A 22,337-nucleotide genomic window follows, 5' to 3' on the forward strand; every position below is an offset into this window, starting at 1 on the left:
AAATTATGAATCATAAGAAAGTTAACTCTTATGATTCCACCATCCAACCTAATTTAGAAAACATGGAACCCCTACCTGCCCGCACCTTGATCCCACATCTCCTATCCCAACTCCTAGAGGTAACCATTCTCCGGAAGTTTTTTCTTTATAATTTTACCACATAGTGTGAATCTCCAAACAATATATTGTTTAGTTGGCTTCTTCACTTTTTAAAAACCAGTCTCATAATATACGTATTCTATTGCAACTTTTTAAATTCTATTTCACCTTTTTTTTATCTTTCTGCTGATTCAACTATATTGATTCCTCTAGCTATAGTTCATTCATTTTTACTTTTGTATTTGTTGTATAAATATACCACAAATTTACTTATCTGTTCTCTTGCTACTGGATATTTGGGCTATTTTCAATTGGTTTCTGTTTACAAACAATGCTGCATTGTACATTCATATACACATCTCCTGGTCTTCATATGCAAAGGTTTCTCTGGGCATATATGTGGGAGTGGAATTATATACTCAGCCTAAAAAAATAATGCCACATTGTTTTCCAAAGTGGTTGACTGCAATTATGTTCCTTATATGCCAGCAGCATATAAAAGTTCCCAAATGGCACATCCTTGCCAACATGCATCCTCTCCAAACTTTTTAATTATTGCCAAACTAGTGGGTGTAAAATGATGTCTTCTTGTGGTTTTAATGTTTATTTCACTGATTACTCATGTTTTTCTTCTAAGAAATATCTGTTTGTGTCTTTTGTCTATTTAAAAAATGAGTGTTTTTTTCCTTAAAGATTTGTAGAAATTCTGTGTCAAATTCCTTTTCATTTGTATGTGTTGCATATATCTTCCAGTTTGAAGCTTGTATTTTCTATCTTGTTAGTAGTTTTTGACAAATAGAAGTTCTCAATTTTAATGTAACAAATTAATCATCTTTTCCTTTAAGGTTATTATTTTTTGTTTTGTTCTGGTGACTTGTTAATGAAATCTTTCCCTGCCCTGAAGTAAAAACAAACTAGACTCACGGGTTCTGTTTTAGACCTGCTGGATCAGAACCTCTGTGGATGGGGCCCCAAAATATGTGCTTTCACAGGCCCCTCAGGTAAGTCAGATGCTACTAATGTTGGAGAACAATTGGCCTAAGAGAAAAAAAGCCTATGAATGGCCAAGGGGTTAGTTACATTACAGTAATATTAAAGAAAATCTTAATTTCTCTTATGTTTTCTATTAAGAGTATTAAAGTTTTGTCTTTGATATTTGAGCACTTAATTCATCTGAAATTAACTTTGGTGTATGATATGATATGGTAATCCAACTTCATCTTTTTCCATATAAATAAGCTGTTTTCCCCAGCACTGTTAATTGAATTAAACCTGACCTTTCCACTTATCTGCAATGCCAGCTTTGTCACAGATCTTTTCCTCTGCCGCCTAGCCAGTGCAGTAGAGAATTGAAGAGTATAGAAGTATTGAAGTATATGGAAGTGTTTAGAAGTATTTACAAAATATGGAATAGAAGTAGAGATAGGAATCCTTGATTTGTTCTTATTTTAAAGAGGATGCTGCTAATATTTTACTGTTGTGTACAGAAGTTTCATGTTTCTTCCTATTCCAGTTTGTGAAAAAATTTTGTTTTTCTTTTAAAATCATGAATGGATGTAGTGTTTTATTTAATGCTTTTTCTGGTTTTTTGGGGATGAATATGTTTTTCCTCCTTTAATCTGTTAATGTAGTCAATTTTCTAATTTTAAACTTCGGTGAATTAAAAACATTTTTCTTGGAAGTGGATTCTGCCCTAAAAAACAAAAAAAAAAAACCCTCCACATTTTTAATTGTCTCAAGATTCTCTTTTGCTCTCTGAAATATCCAGATTCTTATCTTGTGTTGTTTTATTTGCATGCTAAGTAGGCTTCTCAGAAATGTCATTTCACAACTTCATGACTTTTTGGCAGGAGAAAATTTGGCCACTGGTTTCTCTTCCTTGCTCAGATCCAGAGAGCGGGTAGTGTTTAAGAGCACAGGACTGGCAATCAGGGTGACCTCAGTTTGAATCGGGTTCATCCATTTGTAGCTGGTGACATTGCACAAGTTACTGAACTTTTCTGGACTTAGTTTGCTCACCTATAAATTAAGGCTTTTGATACACCCTTCACAGCATCATAAGAATGCAAATCAAATAATCCATGGAAAGGCTCAGCCTAGGGCTTAGGATACTGGAATGACACACATTAGCTGTTGTTATTAGAAGTGTAAATCTCGTGGTAGTCTCCTTTATGATCTGAAGATGGCATTTTTCATTTCTACTGTGGATCATAGGCACCTTCGTGGTTGAGAATATGCATTTTATGTCAAGGACATTTTATTCATGAATTCATCATTTATTCAACAGAGTTAAATACTTACTATGTGTCAGATACCTTGCTAGGCTGTGAGGAATGCATTGTTCCACAAGACAAGCATGGGCCCAAAGAGACACGCTCTCTGCCCTTATGAGGCTTATAGAGGAAGACAGGTCATTCAGTATTTGATAGACAGGGAGGGTATGGAGTGTCATGGGAGAGCTTTCATATGATAGAGGGGATAAAGGAAGTCAGACCAAAACCTGAAGTCATGAGCTTGGTGGTGAAAGGGAAGAGAGTATTCTAGGTGGATGGAATAATATGTGAGTAAAACCTTGCTTTATTTGAGGAACAGGAAGGAGGACAGGCTGCCCAGAGTGAGGTATGGAAGATGAATTAAAGGCTGGACAGGAGTAAATATAGGGAGACTAGCTTGCAGGTGTTTAGGGAGATTCAGATGAGAAATGATGGTGACCTGGAGGAGTAACAGTAGCAGTGAGCAAAGTGGATAGTTTCTAAAGATATTTAGGAGGTAGAATTAATGATATTTGGAAAGTCAATGATATAAGAGATGAGAGTCACTTGCAGGCTTGAGCAAGTGGGTGGAGGAGAAAGGGAACATTAGAGGAGGAGGAGAGGGCTTAAGGAGTGTCAGATGCTACCGAGAAGTCAAGGAAAATAAGATCTGAAAACTATCCATTGGATTTAGTGACCTGAAAGTCACTGATGACCCTGGGGAGCAGTTTCCTTGGTGGGCAGAGCAAGATTTCAGTGGATTGAAGAGAGTGGAAGGTGAGAAAACAGACAACTCAGTCAAAAGGTTTGGGTAAGAAGGGGAAGAGAGAGAGAAGGTGGTAACTGGACAGGGATGGGAGTCAAGGAAGGTGTTTGGGTACTTTTTTTTGTGTGTGTGAGGAAGATCGGCCCTGAGCTAACATCTGCCAATCCTCCTCTTTTTGCCAAGGAAGACTGGCCCTGGGCTAACATCCATGCCCATCTTCCTCCACTTTATATGGGACACCGCCACAGCATGGCCTGACAAGCAGTGCGTTGGTGCGCGCCTGGGATCCGTCCGAACCAGCGAACCCTGGGCCGCCACAGTGGAGCGTGTGCACTTAACCCCTTGCGCCACAGGGCCGACCCCTTAACTTCTTTTCTTTTTTTTTTTTTTTATAATTTTATTTATTTATTTTTTTCCCCCAAAGCCCCAGTAGATAGTTGTATGTCATAGCTGCACATCCTTCTAGTTGCTGTATGTGGAACATGGCCTCAGCGTGGCCAGAGAAGCGGTGCGTCGGTGTGCGCCTGGGATCCGAACCGGGCCACCAGCAGCGGAGCGCACGCACTTAACCGCTAAGCCACGGGGCTGGCCCTTAACTTCTTTTCATTGTCAGAATCTTGGGCATGTTTAAAATGCTCACAGGATGGCACCAGTAGAGAAGGAGAGGTTGTGAATACCAGAGAGATGCAATAATCTATAGCTAGGTCTTCAGGAACAGGTTGCAGAGAACAGCTAGAAAATTGGAGGACGCCAACTCCATTGTAATTGAAGAAAGGAAGGAAGTGTTGGCTTAGGATAATTTTTTGGTTTGTTGGCAGAAAATTGAGGCTCTTCTCTGAAGTTGCCTCTGTTTTTTCCATGAGGCGCTACTAAGATCATCTGCAAATAGTGAAGAGGCACATAGGAGAGTCAGAAGTCTGAGGATGGGGGAGTATGGAGGACAAGTTGATAAATCAGACAATAGAAGGATTGTTGAGCAGCGTGGAAGTGCTGATAACCATAAGCATCATAACCATGAATTTATAGTGATGCTAGTTTCCTTGACTGTGTGATTTACTTCAGTGGTACCTAGCAGACCAGGGGTAGTCCTGAAGATGGCTGAGCCAGGGTTGGGGTATTGCCAGGTGGACGTGATGAAAGACAGTGCAGCAAGGAGATGTAGGATATTGACAGGAGACTTAGTGTTCAATTTGAATGTCTGTCATCCCTCTTTATAAAAAAACTATGGACATAGTCTAGTTGGTGCTGATTAGACTTTTTTTTACCCCTGGAAGAAAAATGCTGTTATGTTTGAAGAATGCAACTTGGAAATGACCTAAGACAGAGCTTCTTAAATTGTGGTCCCTAGAATAGCAGCATTAGCATCCACCAGGGAAATTAGAAATACAGGTTATCAGGTTCCATCCCAGACCTACTGAATCAGAAACTCTGCAGATGGGGCCCAGCAATCTGTGTTTTAAATGAAAGAATGAGTGAGTGTGTATAGAAAATAGAAGAAAGATGAAGAGGAGCTGAGAGGAGCCTCCATATAATAATCTGTAAATCACTTGATGGCTCATTAAATCTACCTCTACACTTAAAAAAAAAGAAGCAAATTACACCTAATACAAAAGCTATCTAGGCAGATATTTCCTGGTTCTATTAATGACTTTTGCAAATAAAAGCGTTTGTTACGTCTAAAAGTTTACACATATCTTTTTTTTTAAAACTCGTCTGTTTCATAAAGTGAGATAAAACTGGCACGGTAAAATACATTTGTATCTTTAAAGAACTGTAATAATTAACTGAGAAAAGCCCAGGTATTTAAGACAGGAACTTTAAAAGTAAACTTTCATTATCTATTTTTAATTATAAAAGTAATGTACATTAATTTAAAAATTTATAAAATACAGAAAAATATAAAGAAAAAACCAAAAATCACTGATAAGGCCATAATCTAGAGATATAATTATATTTTGGTTTATTTCCTTTAGGCTTTTATTATGCCTATGAATATATATATATTTATATATATATTTAATTTTTAAGCATAACTAGGATTGTACTACATGGGTTCAGCAGAGCTTCCAGACTAAGATAGACTAGGAAGAAGGACCTAGCCACCCACTTGTGAAAAATTGGTCATGAAAACCCTATGAATAGCAGCAGAGCATTGTCTGATACAGCACTGGAAGGTGAGAGAATGGCACAAAAAGATTGGGCATGGTTCACTCTGCTGTACATAGAGTCACTGGGAGTCAGAACTGACTCAGTGGCACTAACAACAAACTACATTTTCACTTTCATATCTAAATAACTTTTTATGAGATCTTATTTTTCTTTAGCTCTCCTAAGAACTCCATTGGGGTGAAGAACAGCTCTCTGTAGGTGATGGTTCCTAAACACTAGAGCACTTTGTTTGCACATAGTTGGCACTTAATAAATGTTTTTAGACTGAAGATAATGGAAGATTCCACTGCCTTCTTTTTTAGAGATTTTCCAGATTGCAGTTAACCCATATCTCTGAAATAATCTGAGTGAATCAAAAGCAGTGGTCTTCAAACTTTATCATGCATAATAATCGCTGGGCATTCTGTTAAAATGAAGATTCCTGGGCCCTAATTCCAGAAATTCTGATTTAGCAGATCTGGATATGGCCCAGGGATATCTTTAAACACCTTAAGTGTTTCTGATGCAGGTCTTCTGTGAACAACACTTTAAGAACCACTGATTTGAAGGGAAAAAGGGATTTTGTAATTTTCAGTCCACCAGGTTTAAAGTTAGCATATTCACTTGTAAGATGGTGAGGCTAAGATGGCTAAAAGGAAATAAAGAATTATTATTATAAATTATAAATTTTTTATAAATTATACATTGGCATCATTTGGAATACTTTTAATCAAAGTTAAGCATCCCGTAATTTTTTTCCTTTCCTTCTAAAAGTAATTTTTTTTCATTGATAAAAGATTTTTTTAGTGGTGAAAGTAAGATTTAAGGTAGTTAAATTGCCCTGAGTTCCCATAAGCAAATTTCTGACATCCCACCTGCTTGGATCATTGAGCCCTACAGGATTACAAGAGACACACATGATAAATCCTGAAAGAAATGAGAGAAAACAGTAAGAATCTTAGCAATGAAACCAACAAGCGAACAGGAATATGGAAAATTTATACTTCTGTGGGCAAGTCACAGACAAGATATGGTGACTTACTCACGGAAATATATTTGTGCAAAATCCGTGGCAGTTACTTACCTGAGCCATGTTTTTGTATAGAAAGCACAACCTGTACATCAGGAAGCTTCCCCTTTGATATTAATAGAATCGCCAAAGTTCACTGAAGGAGAATTAGGAACATTCTGAACCACCAAGGGGGACCCTCAGAACCATTTCTAATATATTCAGGCATTTGTGGTATTAAGTAGACAATAAAATATGCAAACCGGTCTATCGAATGCATTTTTGGTTACTCTCCATGCATTGCCATTGCCTGTAAGGTGATTCTAAATGTATTTTAGGGCCTCAGACCCCTTCTGCCTCCATTCTTCTGGTATCCCATCCCCCATTAGTCCTTAGATCTCAGTCAAGAAAGATGAACAGTGATGTTAGTGTTTCTCCCCATTCTCTTCTCTTCTCATAGTTGTTTTGTTAGGATGGTAGATGCTAATAGGTACTTGAAAAAAATGTCCCTTTAAACTCAGTAACTCAGTGGCCACTAAGTCATCTTTATTTTCGTGAGGAGAAGAGGCTACTTAACAGGCAGGGAGTGTGGGGCAACAAAACAAAACTGAGTGTTAACAGATTGCAGTTTATGTGGGAATCTTGCTGGCTTCTCTGCAGAGAAGTGTCCCACTAGAAATTTAATTATCGAGGGAATGGAGATAACTTTTCTGCAGAACTCATTTCTTCCTTATAAAACAAAATTATCAACTTCTTTCCACATAGTTTTTTAGGTTGACCTGCCTAACTGTGTCCTATTGTATTTGGTTTTGGTGACTTAAAAATCTTTCACTTCCCTTTTTACTTGACAAACTTAAGGAAATTGATAAAAACAAACAAGTAAGTACCAGAATGTTCACCGTTACCTTGTTAATAATAGCAAAAAACTGGAAACAAGAAAGTCCATGAATAGAGAACTACATAAATATGTTACATCCTTAAAATAGAATGTTAGCCATTAAAATGAATAAACTAGATAACATGTGTTGATAAGAAAAGATCTCCAAGATATACTAAGGGAAAAAAGCAAGATACCTAACAAATGTGGGTGGTAAGATCCCACTTATACTTTAAAAAAAACTCTCTCTCTCTTTATACACACACACAACACACACACCCTGGCACACATGCTTGGATAGGCATAGAAATTTTCTGGAAGTGATAATAGGTGTTACTTTTGAGTAGTGAAACTAGAGTGTGGAAACTTACTTTTCATTTTATGCCTTTGGTTCTACATGAAAGATTGTCTCATTTTGTGCATATTGTTTTTATAATAATTTCAAAATTAGTTAAAACTTTTAAAATTAAACGATAACCTTTGCACTTCTTGATGTTTAGCTTCTCCTAGGTTTTTTAATCTTTCTGCTTCCTTGGGCTCCACCTTCTCTCCGAGCACTTGTCATGCCCATTCACGTTTACTCTGGACTTCTCATCTTTGGAACAGTGATTGCAACAGCACTTATGGGAGTGACTGAAAAACTGATTTTTGCCCTGTAAGTTCCATAGTTTTCCTAACTGTAATACTTAAGTTATAAAATGTTACATACTTGTTCATTGAAAAAATGTAATATAAATGTAACTTTTTTTGTGTGTATGTGTGAGGAAGATCAGCCCTGAGCTAACATCCATGTCAATCTTCCTCTTTTTGCTGAGGAAGACTGGCCCTGGGCTAACATCCGTGCCCATCTTCCTCCACTTTATATGGGACGCCACCACAGCATGGCTTGCCAAGTGGTGCATCAGTGCACGCCCGGGATCTGAACCGGCAAACCCCGGCCGCCGCAGCGGAGCACGCGCACTTAACCGCTTGTGCCACCGGGCCGGCCCCTGTAACATTTTTTTAAATGTTAAAAATAAAAAGTTTTAAAAATTTATTTTTAAATAATTTATTACACTATACATATAATATAATATTACTAAAAGCTCGGAAGAAGGACCAAAAAGTCCAACAGATTGTACCACTCTTACAAAACAACTATTGAAGTTAAGCATGCCCTCTCAATCTTTGTGATGTACATGTTTTTTGTTTTTTGGTTTTTTTGCCAGGGGGTGGTGAGGAAGATTAGCCCTGAGCTAACATCTGTTGCCAATCCTCCTCTTTTTGCTGAGGAAGATTGGCCCTGAGCTAACATCCGTGCCCATCTTCCCCTACTTTATATGTGGGATGCCTGCCACAGCATGGCTTGATAAGTGGTGCATAAGTCTGCGCCTGGGATCAAAACCCACGAACCCTGGGCTGCCGAAGCAGAGCGCGCGAACTTAATCACTACACAACCCGGCCGGCCCCGATGTACATGTTTTTACGTTAATTGTAATTACGGTGTACATACATTTTTGTATCATCCTTTTTTCAATTTTTAAGTGATACAAATGTTCCAGATGCTATATTATTTTCATACTTTTTTTCATATTTTAATATGATTTCTAACATTTTCATACTCTTCCATTGAGTGAATTATAGCATAACTTAAATTTCTTCTTAACATCAAGCCTTAAGGGAATTTACAGTGAAGCTGTAACAGTGTGCATTTTGAGCAGATAAATTCAAGACTGTTTGGCATGTTGCTGCATCACTCTATTTGTAATTGGACACCCTCTTTCTTTTTTTGTAGGAAAGATCCTGCATACCATTCATTCCCACCAGAAGGTGTTTTCACAAATACCCTTGGCCTTCTGATTCTGCTGTTTGGGGCCCTCATTTTTTGGATAGTCACCAGGCCACAATGGAAACGTCCTAATGAACCAAATTCTATCCTTCAGCCAAACGGAGGCAATAAAGAAGAAGTGGAAGGTTCCATGGCAATAAACACTGGCAATGTGGACAAATCAGATTCAGAGTTAAACAGTGAAGCCGCAGCAGGGAAAAGAAACTTCACCCTTGATGAGGCTGGACAGAGATCCACCATGTAAAATGTAGTAGAGAGGTAGCCATATAACTTCACTTTTAAAAACTAGCTCTACAGTTTTGCTTCTCCTATTTAGCCATAAGATGATTGAGCTCCACAGAGTCAATATTTATTTTAATCATAAAGTAGGATTTCTTGAAAGAGTCTGTATTGATTGAGGCCTATGAGTTTACCTGAATTGGAAAGGAGATGATCAATGTAAATAATAGCAGATATAAACTGTGGTTATGTTACCTCTTTTCTTGTTGAGGACCAAAGCATTTAGCACAGTGCCTTGCAAAGAATAGAGCTCAAAATGTGTCTGTTGGTTGGTAAATTTGATAAACTGGCAGCATCCCTGGCCTCTTGTCATGAAGTCATTTTAGAACTAGGTAGAACCAGTCCTGAAGTCAGATCACGAATATCTGGGCCAGGGTTTACGCTACGCAGATGTCATGACTAGACCACAGAAAAAGTTTTAGGAAAATAACTGGTTCCCTTCTCCCTGCGCCTACCCTCTGCTCCCTCCCCAGCTGGTCTGGGCTCAGATTGGCCCTGGAGACCAGGGTTTTTGTCAGGGTATTTTGGAGCAGTGACTGGGCTGTAGGTAGAGAAGAGATCTTCTCTGGTCAGACCTGGAAGTTTTTCCAAAACTTGACTTAATCCCAAGCCTTCCCTGGAGTTTGGTGTATTTTATGATCCAGATTCCAAACCTAATTAGAATGAGAATATGCCTGAATGCTTAAACGGCAACAAACTGCTCTGCAAACCTCAAAGAGCACTTTTTCCCCAAGTTTCTGTTTTTATTTTAAAAAGTACTTACATGGCACTTACTATGTGCAAGACACTGTTCTAAGCACTTTATAACTATTAGCTCATTCAATCCCCAGATAAACCTTAGGAAGTAGGTACTATTATGATTTCCATCTTACAGATGAGAGATCTGAAGCTTGGAGAGGTTAGTAACTTGCCCCAAGTTCATGAGTGGTGGAACTGAGATTCAAAACCTGGCAGTCTGGCTCCTCAGTCCATGATCCTAACCACTTCACTGTGCTATTTTTTCTGTTTTATAGTAATTTGCACCTACTTTGACCCACCCCTGGATAATTCTCAATTGCTGGAGTGCAGTGGAGCTGTTCAAGTTTACCTTTTGGCTCTCTTGAAGGCAGATGGCCCAAATAACCAAGGAAAAGGGCCCACCCATACCTGGAAATAGATCATGGGCACCCTGCCACTGCCAACTAGCCACGGCCTACTTGATGCCCCTTTGATCTTAAAATTGTGTCTTGGTGACAAAGAAGGTTCAGGCAAGAACATCTGTAGCTTTCAAGATTAATCAGTTGCAATTTTTGTTCTTCAGGATCTTAGCTGCTGAATAGCTTTGGGTTTGGAGACAGGAGAGACTTACCTCATGGTCTGCTCTTCCTGGGGGGAATAGCTAGGATCCTTCCTAATTTTGGTGGAATTTTAGGGGATATCTTGAACTTTGGGTTCTCAGTAGTGAATTGAGACTCAGAGGTGACAACTTTCATGCATGGAGATCTCTGTCTAGGCTCTGGTCTGACTTAAATTAAAACCTAGCATAGTGCCTATGCTGAAATGATGCTTTTTCATTTTGGGGGTTGTTTTTTGGTTTCCCTGAAATTTTAAACTGGAACATTTTGTGTGTGTGTGAGAAAGATTAGCCCTGAGCTAACACCTGTTGCCAATCCTCTTCTTTTTTGCTGAAGAAGATTGGCCCTGGGCTAACACTGTGCCCATCTTCCTCTATTTTATATGTGGGATACCTGCCACAGTGTGGCTTGATAATCAGTGTGTAGGTCCACCCCCAGGATCCAAACCTGTGAACCCCAGGCTGCCAGAAGCAGAGCCCACGAACTTAACCGCTACACCATGGGGCTGGCCCCTTAAACTGGAACATTTTAATGTGGATAAAACCTTACACTTTATACCAGATGCACTTAATATTTTTGGTGCTTAATGGATTTCCTTTAGGTAACTGGTAATTACTGCCATAGACTTCATACTAGCTACACTCCATCACATCCATTAAGCTTCACAGATAACCATTCAAGATTCCCTCCCAACAACAGATTTCTTCTTCTTTAATTAATTCTGTTTCCAAAGTTGGTGATAGTGTCAGAAGGATCCCCAGTGCCCAGCCCAATGCTTGTCATATAGTAGGCACAATGAAATTCAATATGGGTAGAGCATGCTACAGTTTTGTTTCTAAGTGGAAGGAGTAATTGCATCGTCACACACAAACATGTTTTGATAAATGGATGTTTCGTTACATAGAGGTGCACAAAATTCCAGTTTTTTGTGGGGAGGGGTTAGTGACAGCCCCAAGAATTGAAGCTGCCATTCCATTTTACATATAGGCCAAGAAAGAGGTTATCAGTGAAAAGTTAATTATGGATTTGGCACTCGAATAATCTGCTCCATTGCAAAGTATTTGAGCACCCCTCATCTCAGCCCTTTGTTTTATCTCTCTTGTGGGCTAATATGAGGGTAGCCTTACAGATATTATAGGAACTTCTTTTCTTTCTTTCTCAGCCTTTATGAAAACAATGCATAGTAAAATATATTTAGAAAACCTTTCTGTTTGAGACTCTTCTTTTAATGGGCTTTTTATTCTAATGATAATTGTACCTTTGTCTTTCAAAAGCTGGTATTTCCTACCTAAAGCCTCTCCCCCAAAAATATCTCATTTAAAAGCCCACAAAAAGAATAGGGGAGAAGAAAGCCTTAGGTACCAATTCCAAAACCGTGATTGAAATCTCCCCAAATAATGGTAGCCTATATCATCTGCAGAGATAGTCTGGCTTGGCTTACCCCATAATCTAATTTCAGAAAAAAAGCTTTATTTTAACACTCATCTAAATCAACACCAAAGCATTTTCTCTTAAAGGGTTTATTGAGAAACTCAAATGAATATGCATTTTGAATTAATGTTGTCAAAAGTGTACAGCTCCCTGTGCTCCTTGTGTCAGACTGAATCCATCCTCCAAAGTACTTTGCTTTTCTTGTGTGGTTTCATTAAGCTGTGTTGGTTAGAAACAGCATCTAAGACCTTACAGTCAAATGACAAAGGAGGCAAATGCACTTTTTAAGGAATACTGACAAGTGGTTTCTGTTCTCTAAAGGACAAAATAACGAAGATGTGTTGTTTTTAATTAGGCTCTTTCCCTGCTGAGTTGGAAATTCCAGTGCAATACCGGTTGACCACAACTGCCAAATCTAAGAGCACAAATGAAGAAGTAAAGCTTTACGCTAATTTTAATGCCATATGATGGAATTTTGTGTGTGTGTGTATGAGGTGGACTAGCCCTGAGCTAACATCCGATGCCAATCCTCCCCTTTTTTCTTGAGGAAGACTGGCCCTGGGCTAACATCCGTGCCCATCTTCCCCTACTTTATATGGGATGCCGCCACAGCATGGCTTACCAAGTGGTGTGTTGGTGCATGCCCGGGATTCAAACCTGCGAACCCCAGGCCACCACAGCAGAGGGCGTGCATTTAACCACTGTGCCACCGAGCTGGCCCCCATATGATGGAATTTTTATCTTGACGTGTCCTGTTAGATAAGTCTGACAGAAAGCTTTAACTGCTATGTCTTACAGCTAAACACAGGAAAATATAGAAGAAAGAAAACTATTATTCTTTATATCCTACAAAGCACCTGAAAATTTTAAGTGGAAAAGATTTCTATGTTTAAATTTTTCTTTTTATCTCAGCACATTTATGGAAAAATATTAAATAGCCTGAGTATTTTATAATTTTGTAGAAAAAATATGCATCTATATTTTCTTGACTTGTTTTTATATAGTAATAAAAGTTATTTTGGAAGCTATTTGTGTGTTTTATCAATTTGTCCAGGCTAGAAGGTGTAGGCATTGTTCTGAAAGTTTCTTTGCCGTGGTTTTTTGTTTGTTTGCTTTTCAATGGGAAATTTTTTTTTTAAGTTTGTTTATTGAACTTGCGATCAGATTCTCTATAAAGTGTACTCTGAGTACCACACCTTTTACATTGCTACAAGGATTCAGAGGACTGTTTCAAAACTGTTATGATGTTCTCCTCCATACAGGATCTGAACTGGAGCCATGCTCTGTGGTATAGAAGGGAGCCAAGATGTAGGTAACCAAAGCAGATGCAGTTTAAGTTGGAAAAGCATGGAAGAAGAACCGATTAAAAATGCTGGTTATTGCAGAACTCTGTGTTTATAGTAACTTATCCTTGAGAAAGTACATAATTCATAATGGATGAATTGTGGGGTTTTTTTCCAAATAAGAAAGAAGGATCATTAGCATCTAAGTAGAGCCAATACTCATCCAATCTTAATTTCACCGCTCATTAAGCCTTTTTTCACCTACTTTTTCTCTCCTGGGAAATGTTGATGATGTTTTATGTTGTGTAGCTGTAATAACACCATAATACTATAGGTCCTGTTATGCAACAGAACTGTAATATTGTGTGTGTGAATTGAATTTTTATGTTACATCGTATTTTGTCACTGATTTATTAATTTCAGGGGTACTGTATTTCATTTCAGATTGGTCTTAATTGGCAAGTACTTTTGATATTTTATAAATATATGGCTCATGTACATTACCATATAATTTTACATATATTAGCTCATTTAATTTAATTTCAGTTATACTAGACATGTCAGTCATAGTACCCACTATACCCCAGCCTCTCCAAGGCAGCTCTGTTTTACTAACTACATATTATCTACATTTCCTCCACCACAGTTAATTGAATGAGGGTGGGAGAGAACATGTCACGCAAATGCAGCCTCACTGTGGCTAGCCAACATACCATGAAGCTGCCTGGCATGAAAAGAGGATGTCCTCTTTTATTTCATTTCAGATTGAGGAACGAGGATTTCAGAAGATTTTGGTTCTCCTTCTCCTAGGAACTTGAACAGGGAAATACTTCAAGAATAAGTCAGTGAGAACAGAAACGAAAGGAATGCCTAGAGACAGGAGCCATGAGGGAGAGTCTAGACCAGGGATCAGGAAACTGTCTATAAAGAGTCGAATAGGTTTTGTGGACCACACAGTTTCTGTTGCAGCTACTCAACTCTGCCATTGTAGCCAAAAAGAGGCCACAGACAATAGTCAATGAATGAGTATAACTGTGTTCCAATAAAGCTTTATTTACAAAAGCAGATGGCAGGCCACATTTGGCCCACAGGCCAAAGTTTGCCAATTCCTGGTCTAGACCATGAGGTAGGGCCATGGTAGTTCATGGCAGGCTGGAATGATGAGAAATCAAGAACTATGCGGTAAAGAGAAAATACTGATGGTAGAGAGGAAGCATTGGTAGTTGATGACAGGAAACACTAGTGGACAGTGGGACAGTCTTGGGGAGGGTGGCCAACTCAAATTAATGGCAGGTACTAGTGAAGATCCACAAAATCCCGCTGAGGGTTCATCAGGGTTGCTTTGGATCTAGTTCCAGTTCTCTTGGGGACTGCTCTTCTGAGAATCATGGGAGATCTCTGTCTCCTTTTTGGCCCTAAATAAAATTCAGTGAATTAAATACATTAACCCCACTTGACAAACAAGAGAACTTAGGTTCAGAGAGGTTAAGTATTTACCCAAGTCACCCAGCTGGTAAGTAGCAATCAGAATAGACACCTAGGTCTTCTGACTCTTAATTTCAGATTGCTTTCCACTGTACCTCAAATCAACACTTCAGTGCATTTCGAAGTTGCTACTTGACAAAGCTGTGTGATCTAGAAAGCAAAGATTGCTTTTGTAAGATAAACAACCATCTATTCATTTGTAAACTTGAAACATCTTCAGTTAGGCATACAAATCTGTGCTTTGAATGGAAATTATGGTACCAAATCTCTTCTGTGATAGATAACCTCCAAAGGCGACCACCATCAGTTCCTTTTCTCCCTGTATGCACATGCTGCTCCTTTATACCAGGAGGTGAAGTCTGTTTCCTCTTCCCTTGAATCTGAGCTCCCCTTTTGGCTTCCTTTAGCCAATGGAATGTAGAAGCGACATTCTGAGGATTTGAACCCACACCTTAAGAGAACTCACAACTTCTGTTTCCTCTTCTTTGAGTCCAGCCATTATGCAGTTGAGGAAGTCAGAACTAGACACCTGAAAACCACCTGAAGAGAAACCCCGGAGGATGGGAAGTAATTTTGGATGTTCCAGCTCCAGCTGAGCTCAGATGAATGCGAGATTCCAAGTGAGATCAGCAGAACTACCCAGTGAGAACTACCCTGAGCTCCAGTCAACTCACAGAATCATGAGAAATAATAAATTGTCATTATTTTAAGCCATTGTGTTTTGGGGGTGGTTTGCTATGTGGCAATGGATATGATACCCCATTCTTATTTAAAAAATTGAAATGGGTGTAGACTAAATCTAAACAGGAAGTGTTTTCCAGAGTATATCCTGCAGGGTTTATTTCATTTTCCTGAGGGCTTTTGTTTATTTTGCTTTGTTGAAAAAAGAAGTTTGGGAAAAATGGAGTTAAAGTTAAACAGGTTTTTCTAATGTAGGACCTTATAGACCTTTTCTCCAATATCATATTATGAGCATTTTCAAGCTAACAGAAAAGTTGAAAGAATTACAGAGTGATCATGCACATACCTACCACCTAGAGTCTATAATTAACAATTTGCTATGTTTTTGCTTTATCACATTTCTTTTCCTTCCTTCCTTCCTTTTTCTTTCTTTCTTTCTGTCTTTGTCTTTCTTTCTTTCTTTCTTTCCTTCCTTCCTTCCTTCCTTCCTTCCTTCTTCTTTCTCTCTTTCTCTCTCTCTCTCTCCCTCCCTCCCTCTCTCTCTCTCTTTTATCTATCATCTTTATTCAGCAAATCCTTTTGTTGCTTTCAAAATGTTTTCTTTGTCTTTTGTTCTCGGATGTTTGATTATGTTGTTCTTTGGCATGGATTTTTTTGTCCATTCATTACAAACATATTTTCGTTTACATCCATGAGCATAGTTACAATAGCTGCTTTATAATCTTTATCTACTAAAACCAATGTCTGGATCATTTTGAGATGAGTTCCCATTCACGGCCTTTTCTCTTGACTATGAGCTATGTTTAGCTATTTCTTTGTATGTCTACTAACTTTTATTGTATCCTGGACATTATGAATGGTTGAAGAAACTCTGGGTTTCAATACTCTCAAAAGGGTATTGACTTTTTGTTTTAATAGTCAGTTAACTTGGTCAGACTTAAACTGTAAACTCTATTTACCCGGCGGCAAGCAGCAGCTGAAATCTCTGCTCAGTTCTTCTCGACTTGGATGGGTTGCTTGGAGTCTGCCCCATGCATGTGTAGTTCAGGGTCAGCCAGAGATGTGAGTAGGGTTTATGTGCAGGATTGAGGGCTCTCCCTTATAGGCTCTCTTCTTTCTAGGATTCTTCCCTCACTTTCAAGCTGCTGTAGTCACACTGAATTTTGTACTCTGGTTTTCTAAGCCAGTAAAACTAAGAATTTTCTATTGCATTTTAGCCTGCTTGCTTTACAGAGACCAGGGCCTTCCCCCAGTAAAAAAAAAACTTAAAAATGGAAATTTATCCAGTGCCATTCCCTTCTTCCAAATCTAGGCTTTACTCCAATTCCTGCCTGCTTTTCATCGCTTTCCAGTGCCTTCAGTAGTTTTTTAAAAATATTTTTTCCAGAATTTTTAGTTGCTATCTGTGGAAGGGTTTGTTCAATAGAAGCTACTCCTCCATTACCCAGAACTTTGCATGTGTAATGCGAATCTCCAAGACAGAGAATATAATATACAGTATTTTACTCACTTACTTTGACCAGAGAGCTTTTTTTTTTTTTTTTTTTAATGAAACAGCTGCAGAATGATTGCTTTGCTTTGGGAAAAGCTGATTAAATGACAGCCTTACTCAAGGCGCCCTTACAACTTCTCACCGAGCACAGACCTTGCTTATTATCCACTTAGATTTACTCCTCACCTAATTAAATCCTGTAGAAAACATGCCTGCTTTGAATACCTTGCAATTAAAGGTGAGAGTTTGACCTTCATTAAAAGGTAAGAACGATAAGGGAGTGATTGTGATCTCCACTTAAAAATGTCTTGAGTGTCTAAGTTTGTGTCACTGGACAAGAGAACAGTTCTGAATATGAGGTTATATTCTGGCAGCTTGACCCTTCGAGATGGGAATATAGACAAAATAAATACATATAAAGATAGGTACATGAGGCACTATGCATCGCGTGAAGGCAAAGGCATTTTTTACGTGGACTCCGAAAGGCATCTACTACTCACCGGTTCAGTACTTTGCCCAAATGAGCAATCCATTTGCCTTTTCACAACTTTTTATCTTTAAATTTTAAGCTGTAGAACAATTGGAAAAATAGTGATAATAAACACATATACCCTCCCACAAATTCAACAAATATTTACGTTTTGCATTTCTTTCTCTCTCTTCCCCTCCCCCCACAGTTTTTAAGGTAAGTTGCAGACATGATACGACTTCACCCATAGATACTTCAGCATGCATCTCCTATGAATAAATTAATTGCATAATATCATCCAATTTCCACTTGAGGAAAACATATAGATCTTGTCCCAGACGATATGTTTGGGATAAGTTAATTTTCGTTTGTAGTACAGAAATCCCTTTTCAGGAAAGAAGATGGTGAAATACAAGAGGGAAGCAGAGGGAAAAAAGAAGGAAAGGATCTTGTGAAGCTAAGATTGGTTACTAGTTTACACTAGTCTAGAAAGTACTATCGTATAGCACAGGAGTCTATGCTATTCTATTCTAGTATACCATACAAGGTTAGTTTAGCAAATTAACTGCTATAAGTGGTGGCTCCCTGTTGGGCTTAGGATCAATCTCTGCCCTCAAATAGTTTACGGGAAGGTCAGGATCTGGTAAAACAGTCCCAAATATCACTTGCCTTCTCTGCCTTGCTAAATTCAGCATCTCCTCTAAAACTCAGATAAGGCATCACCTAGAAAAACCCTCTCTGGCTCCTGCTGCTTCTCCTTTGCCCCTGCTCCCACTACCGCTTGGTCTGGGTGGAGTGTTTCTTTTCAGGGCATTCAAAGAATGGGTTCCTGCCGCTAGTCCTTCTTTTTTTTTTTTTTTTTTTTTAAAGATTTTATTTATTTATTTTTTCCCCCCAAAGCCCCAGTAGATAGTTGTGTGTCATAGCTGCACATCCTTCTAGTTGCTGTATGTGGGACGCGGCCTCAGCATGGCCGGAGAAGCAGCGCGCCGGTGGGAGCCCGGGATCCGAACTCGGGTCGCCAGCAGTGGAGCGCGCTCACTTAACCACCAAGCCACGGGGCCGGCCCTAGTCCTTCTTATCAGACTGCACCTATTGCTCATTGGCTCTCTCTCCCTGATTTCTGTAAGTGTTGGGGAGTTGGAATTTGTACCTCCAGGCTTATGGTAGGGCCAGACAGATGTTTGTGGAATGTTTATGAAAGGTTAATCAACAAGATAAGCAGAGTATGATAGCAAGAGAGATGGTCAGTGGTGGAAAAGAGAAGCTAGCACGTGCCCAACTCTCACCAGGTCTGCTGCCCCTCTGTGGCTGGACAGTAGGGATTGTAGGCTTGGCCCTAGGCCAAATTAAATCTCCCTTCCTGGCTTATTGGCATTTTTTCCTTAGTTTCTTCCCTCCCTAGTTTCTCAGTGCCCTAACCCTACTATTTTTCTCTCCTCAAAAGCCATTCACATTAATGTGTGTGGTAAGATGGGGACTGGGGAGGGCACCTCAATCCAAAGGAAGTTTCTTGAGACCACGTGGAGAGCTTGATATGTGCCCCCGGAACTTGGGGAGCACAGTGGACTAGCGTCTGCCTCCAGCTGGAAAATGTAAAGGGTGGAGAGGCAGGCTAGCTGGCTGCTCAAGTTGGGGAGCAAAGGAGAGGCTGCTGCAGTGCTAGGCTAGGCCTGCAGCGCCAGAGGCTGTCGGGCAAAAGGTGCATTTCCAGTGGGCTGGGCATTTACTCTATCCTTAGCCAGCACCTAGAAATCTGGTGATACCTGAGGCTTTTCTCCGTTAAGAGAGTCTGTTCAGCTTTTTGGGTAGCCCTCTTAGACAAGACCTAAGATGACTTCTCTCTGTGTACCTCCCCTGGGTCTATATCTCTTCTCACAGAGATGTGGACTTTCTTCCATGATAATCAGATGCATGAAGAACAGGAAGAGCTCTTGGATCCCAGAGAATAAATCTTTAATTAGAGAATGTTAGGCTTTAGGGAGCTAGGAAAGAGGAGGAGGGAGCGTAAGCTGAAAAGGGCTCCCCTCACTCACCACAGAGGCATGACTCATAAGACAACTCATTTTAAGGACAGGCAAATCTGGGTGGAGAGGATGCTGGAGAAGTGAAGTGTATTGGATCCCACAATCTGCCAACCTCTGTTCATGCTGGAGGTAGTCCAACATGCTAATTTATTTTGCAAATCTGGATAAGAGTATATTTGTGTTTTGTCCTTACTGTAGCAAGGGAGTCAGCTACCATCACTTTCCACTGGTAGGGACTCAAAAGTGTGTGAAAGGAGAGTGAGGTTTATAGAGTAAAAGGAGGAAATCTTATGACAGTCTTTGACTGGTGGGAGTTTTGGAAGTGGGGAGGCTTTCTGATGAACTTTCAAGTACATTTGGCAGTCTTTGATTGCTTCAACATCTACTGGTACATAACTGGGAGCTTTCCAGGCTGAGTGCGGTGTATGGGTTTTCCTGTTTCAACTGGAAGGATATCTGGTTCTCAGACTCAGGATCAGAATCTTGCACAAGCAATTCCTCCATTTGGTTAATGTTATAGTAGAAATTTATTCTGAAGTCTAGTCCAAATAAATATTTTACTTATTTTATTTTTATTTTTTGTTGAGGAAGATTCACCCTGAGCTAACATCTGTTGTCAGTCTTCCTCTTTTTTTTGGATGTGAGCTGCCGCCACAGCATGGCCACCGACAGGTGAGTGGTGTACCTCTGCACTCTGAAGCAGAGTGCACCAAACTGAACTACTAGGCCACTAGGGCTGGCCCCAAATAAATATTTTATATATACTTATATCTATTTATATGAATCTATCACATTGAGGCTAGAATGAGACTTGTCACCAATTTCTGTCTTGAGAAAGAAGGTGAAAAGGAAAAATAAAAGCATTGGATTCATGTTAAGCTGGATAAGATCTGAGATTCCTCTCAAGAATGTGAGGTGATTTCCCTATTCCATGGCTCAGGGCTTGGAGGAACTCCAGGGTTGGATGGAGGAACTCCAACCCAGGCAGGTTGGTGTCCCAGGGCTACTGAGGACAATCTTAGTGTCCTGGGGCTCTTTCTCCCCTACTGTGATCCAGTTTGGGTGAAGGCAGAGAGAGTTCACAGTATCTTTGCCCTTCCTAGCTTAACCCAGCTCCCCTACTCTTCTATCAGAGCTCGTGTTTCCCCTCTCTCTCTAGCTAGGGGGTCTTTGAGCAGACTGTGAAAGATTCTGGGCCTAGTGAACTCACCGGGAACACTCAAATGGAGGAAGGAAAGTAAAAGAGAGCTGAGGCAAGGGGAGTAGTGTCGCACTTTTAAATGTGACTTTATTCACCCCAGAGGGAGCAAAAGTACAAATATAATTCAAGCGTGCAAAACTGGATACATGTTTCTTTTTTTCATTAAAAAGACTTTTTAAAAATTCTATTTCCAGGGGCCGGGCTGGTGGCACAAGTGGTTATGTGCGCGCACTCCGCTGCGGCGGCCCAGGGTTCGCAGGTTCGGATCCCGGGCATGCACCGACACACTGCTTGGTAAGCCATGCTGTGGCGGCATCCCATATAAAGTGGAGGAAGATGGGCAGGGATGTTAGGCCAGGGCCAGTCTTCCTCAGCAAAACAAAAAAAAAAGAGGAGGATTGGCAGATGTTAGCACAGGGCTAATCACCTCACCAAAAAAAAAAATTCTATTTCCACTCTCCAAAATTACATTTAATCTCTAAAATTGTTCTCCTTATCCCTGTTAAATTCCCAGTTCCCGGCCCCCCCCCCAAGTACCAATACTTGCTTGATTTTGAGAAGGAAACCCACAAGATCTGCAAGTTGCGAAAATCTTTATTCCTCCTTAAGGAGAACTAGGAGAGGGGCCCTAAGGATCCGGCGGTTGGGTTCCGTTTTCCTCTGGAGCTCTGGGGGATCTTTGCTCCCAGAGGCAGCCCAGTGCACACGGCCACGCTTTCTCTCTCTTATTTCCAGAGCACTGGATTGTGAGTGGGGTGCAAGTGGAGACTGAGAATCACCACTGAAGTGGCTATCTGTATGGCAAATCATCTTTAAAGATTTCTTGTCTTTGGAAACAATGTCCAACAGAAAGAGAATAGACAAATACAATGCTATACTATAAAAAAATCATGTCGTCAAAAATTATACTATAGGGGGCCGGCCCGTGGCTTAGCGGTTAAGTGTGCATGCTCCACTACTGGCGGCCGGGGTTCGGACCCCGGGCCCACACAAAGGCACCTCTTCTCCGGCCATGCTGAGGCCACGTCCCACATACAGCAACTAGAAGGATGTGCAACTATGACATACAACTATCTACTGGGGCTTTGGGGAAAAAAAGGGGGAAAAAGGGAGGAGGATTGGCAATACATGTTAGCTCAGGGCCAGTCTTCCTCAGCAAAAAGAGGAGGATTGGTGTGGATGTTAGCTCAGTGCTGATCTTCCTCACAAAAAAAAAAAAATGCTATAGGTGAGTATTTAACAATATGGAAAGATGTTCATCAAATATTAAATAAAATAAACAGTATATAAAACAAGTTGTAAATGTGAATGTGCACGCGTTATATGTGCATGTATACATAACTGAAAGCATCATATACCAAATAGTTAAAGAATTAATAATGGTTCTCTTTGGGGCAGAGTAGGATAATGGGCATTTTTAATTTCCCTCTTTTTGCTTTATTTCTATTTCCTATAACTAACATGTATTACGTTTATCCTGAGAAAAACATCACAAGTACTTAAAAATATGTATTATCAGAAATCCATCTGCCTGGTTGACATCATCCAAATCTTTGTTTAGTCAAATTTAACAAAAAATCAAAGACAATATTTTAAAACCAAAATAAATGCTTTCTTAACACCAGGAAAGAGGAACCAAAGCAGTTTCCAAGAGCCCAACTTGATCAGACGCCAAC

General features: G+C 39.8%; 1 protein-coding gene across 1 annotated transcript in view; it reads left to right on the top strand.

Annotated features, from left to right (window-relative positions):
* The window catches only part of CYBRD1 (cytochrome b reductase 1), a 32,904-nt gene extending 19,866 nt beyond the window's left edge, over window positions 1-13,038 (top strand). Inside the window, exons 3-4 of the mRNA XM_004428198.3 lie at window positions 7,652-7,806; window positions 8,926-13,038. Of these exons, the coding sequence (XP_004428255.1) occupies window positions 7,652-7,806; window positions 8,926-9,223 (453 nt within the window). The 3' untranslated portion in view covers window positions 9,224-13,038. The remainder of the gene's footprint in view (window positions 1-7,651; window positions 7,807-8,925) is intronic.
* Window positions 13,039-22,337: the final 9,299 nt, after the last annotated feature.

This window comes from Ceratotherium simum, chromosome 9, assembly GCF_057802395.1.
Source record: "Ceratotherium simum simum isolate JZ-2026a chromosome 9, ASM5780239v1, whole genome shotgun sequence".
Lineage (NCBI taxonomy): Eukaryota > Metazoa > Chordata > Mammalia > Perissodactyla > Rhinocerotidae > Ceratotherium > Ceratotherium simum.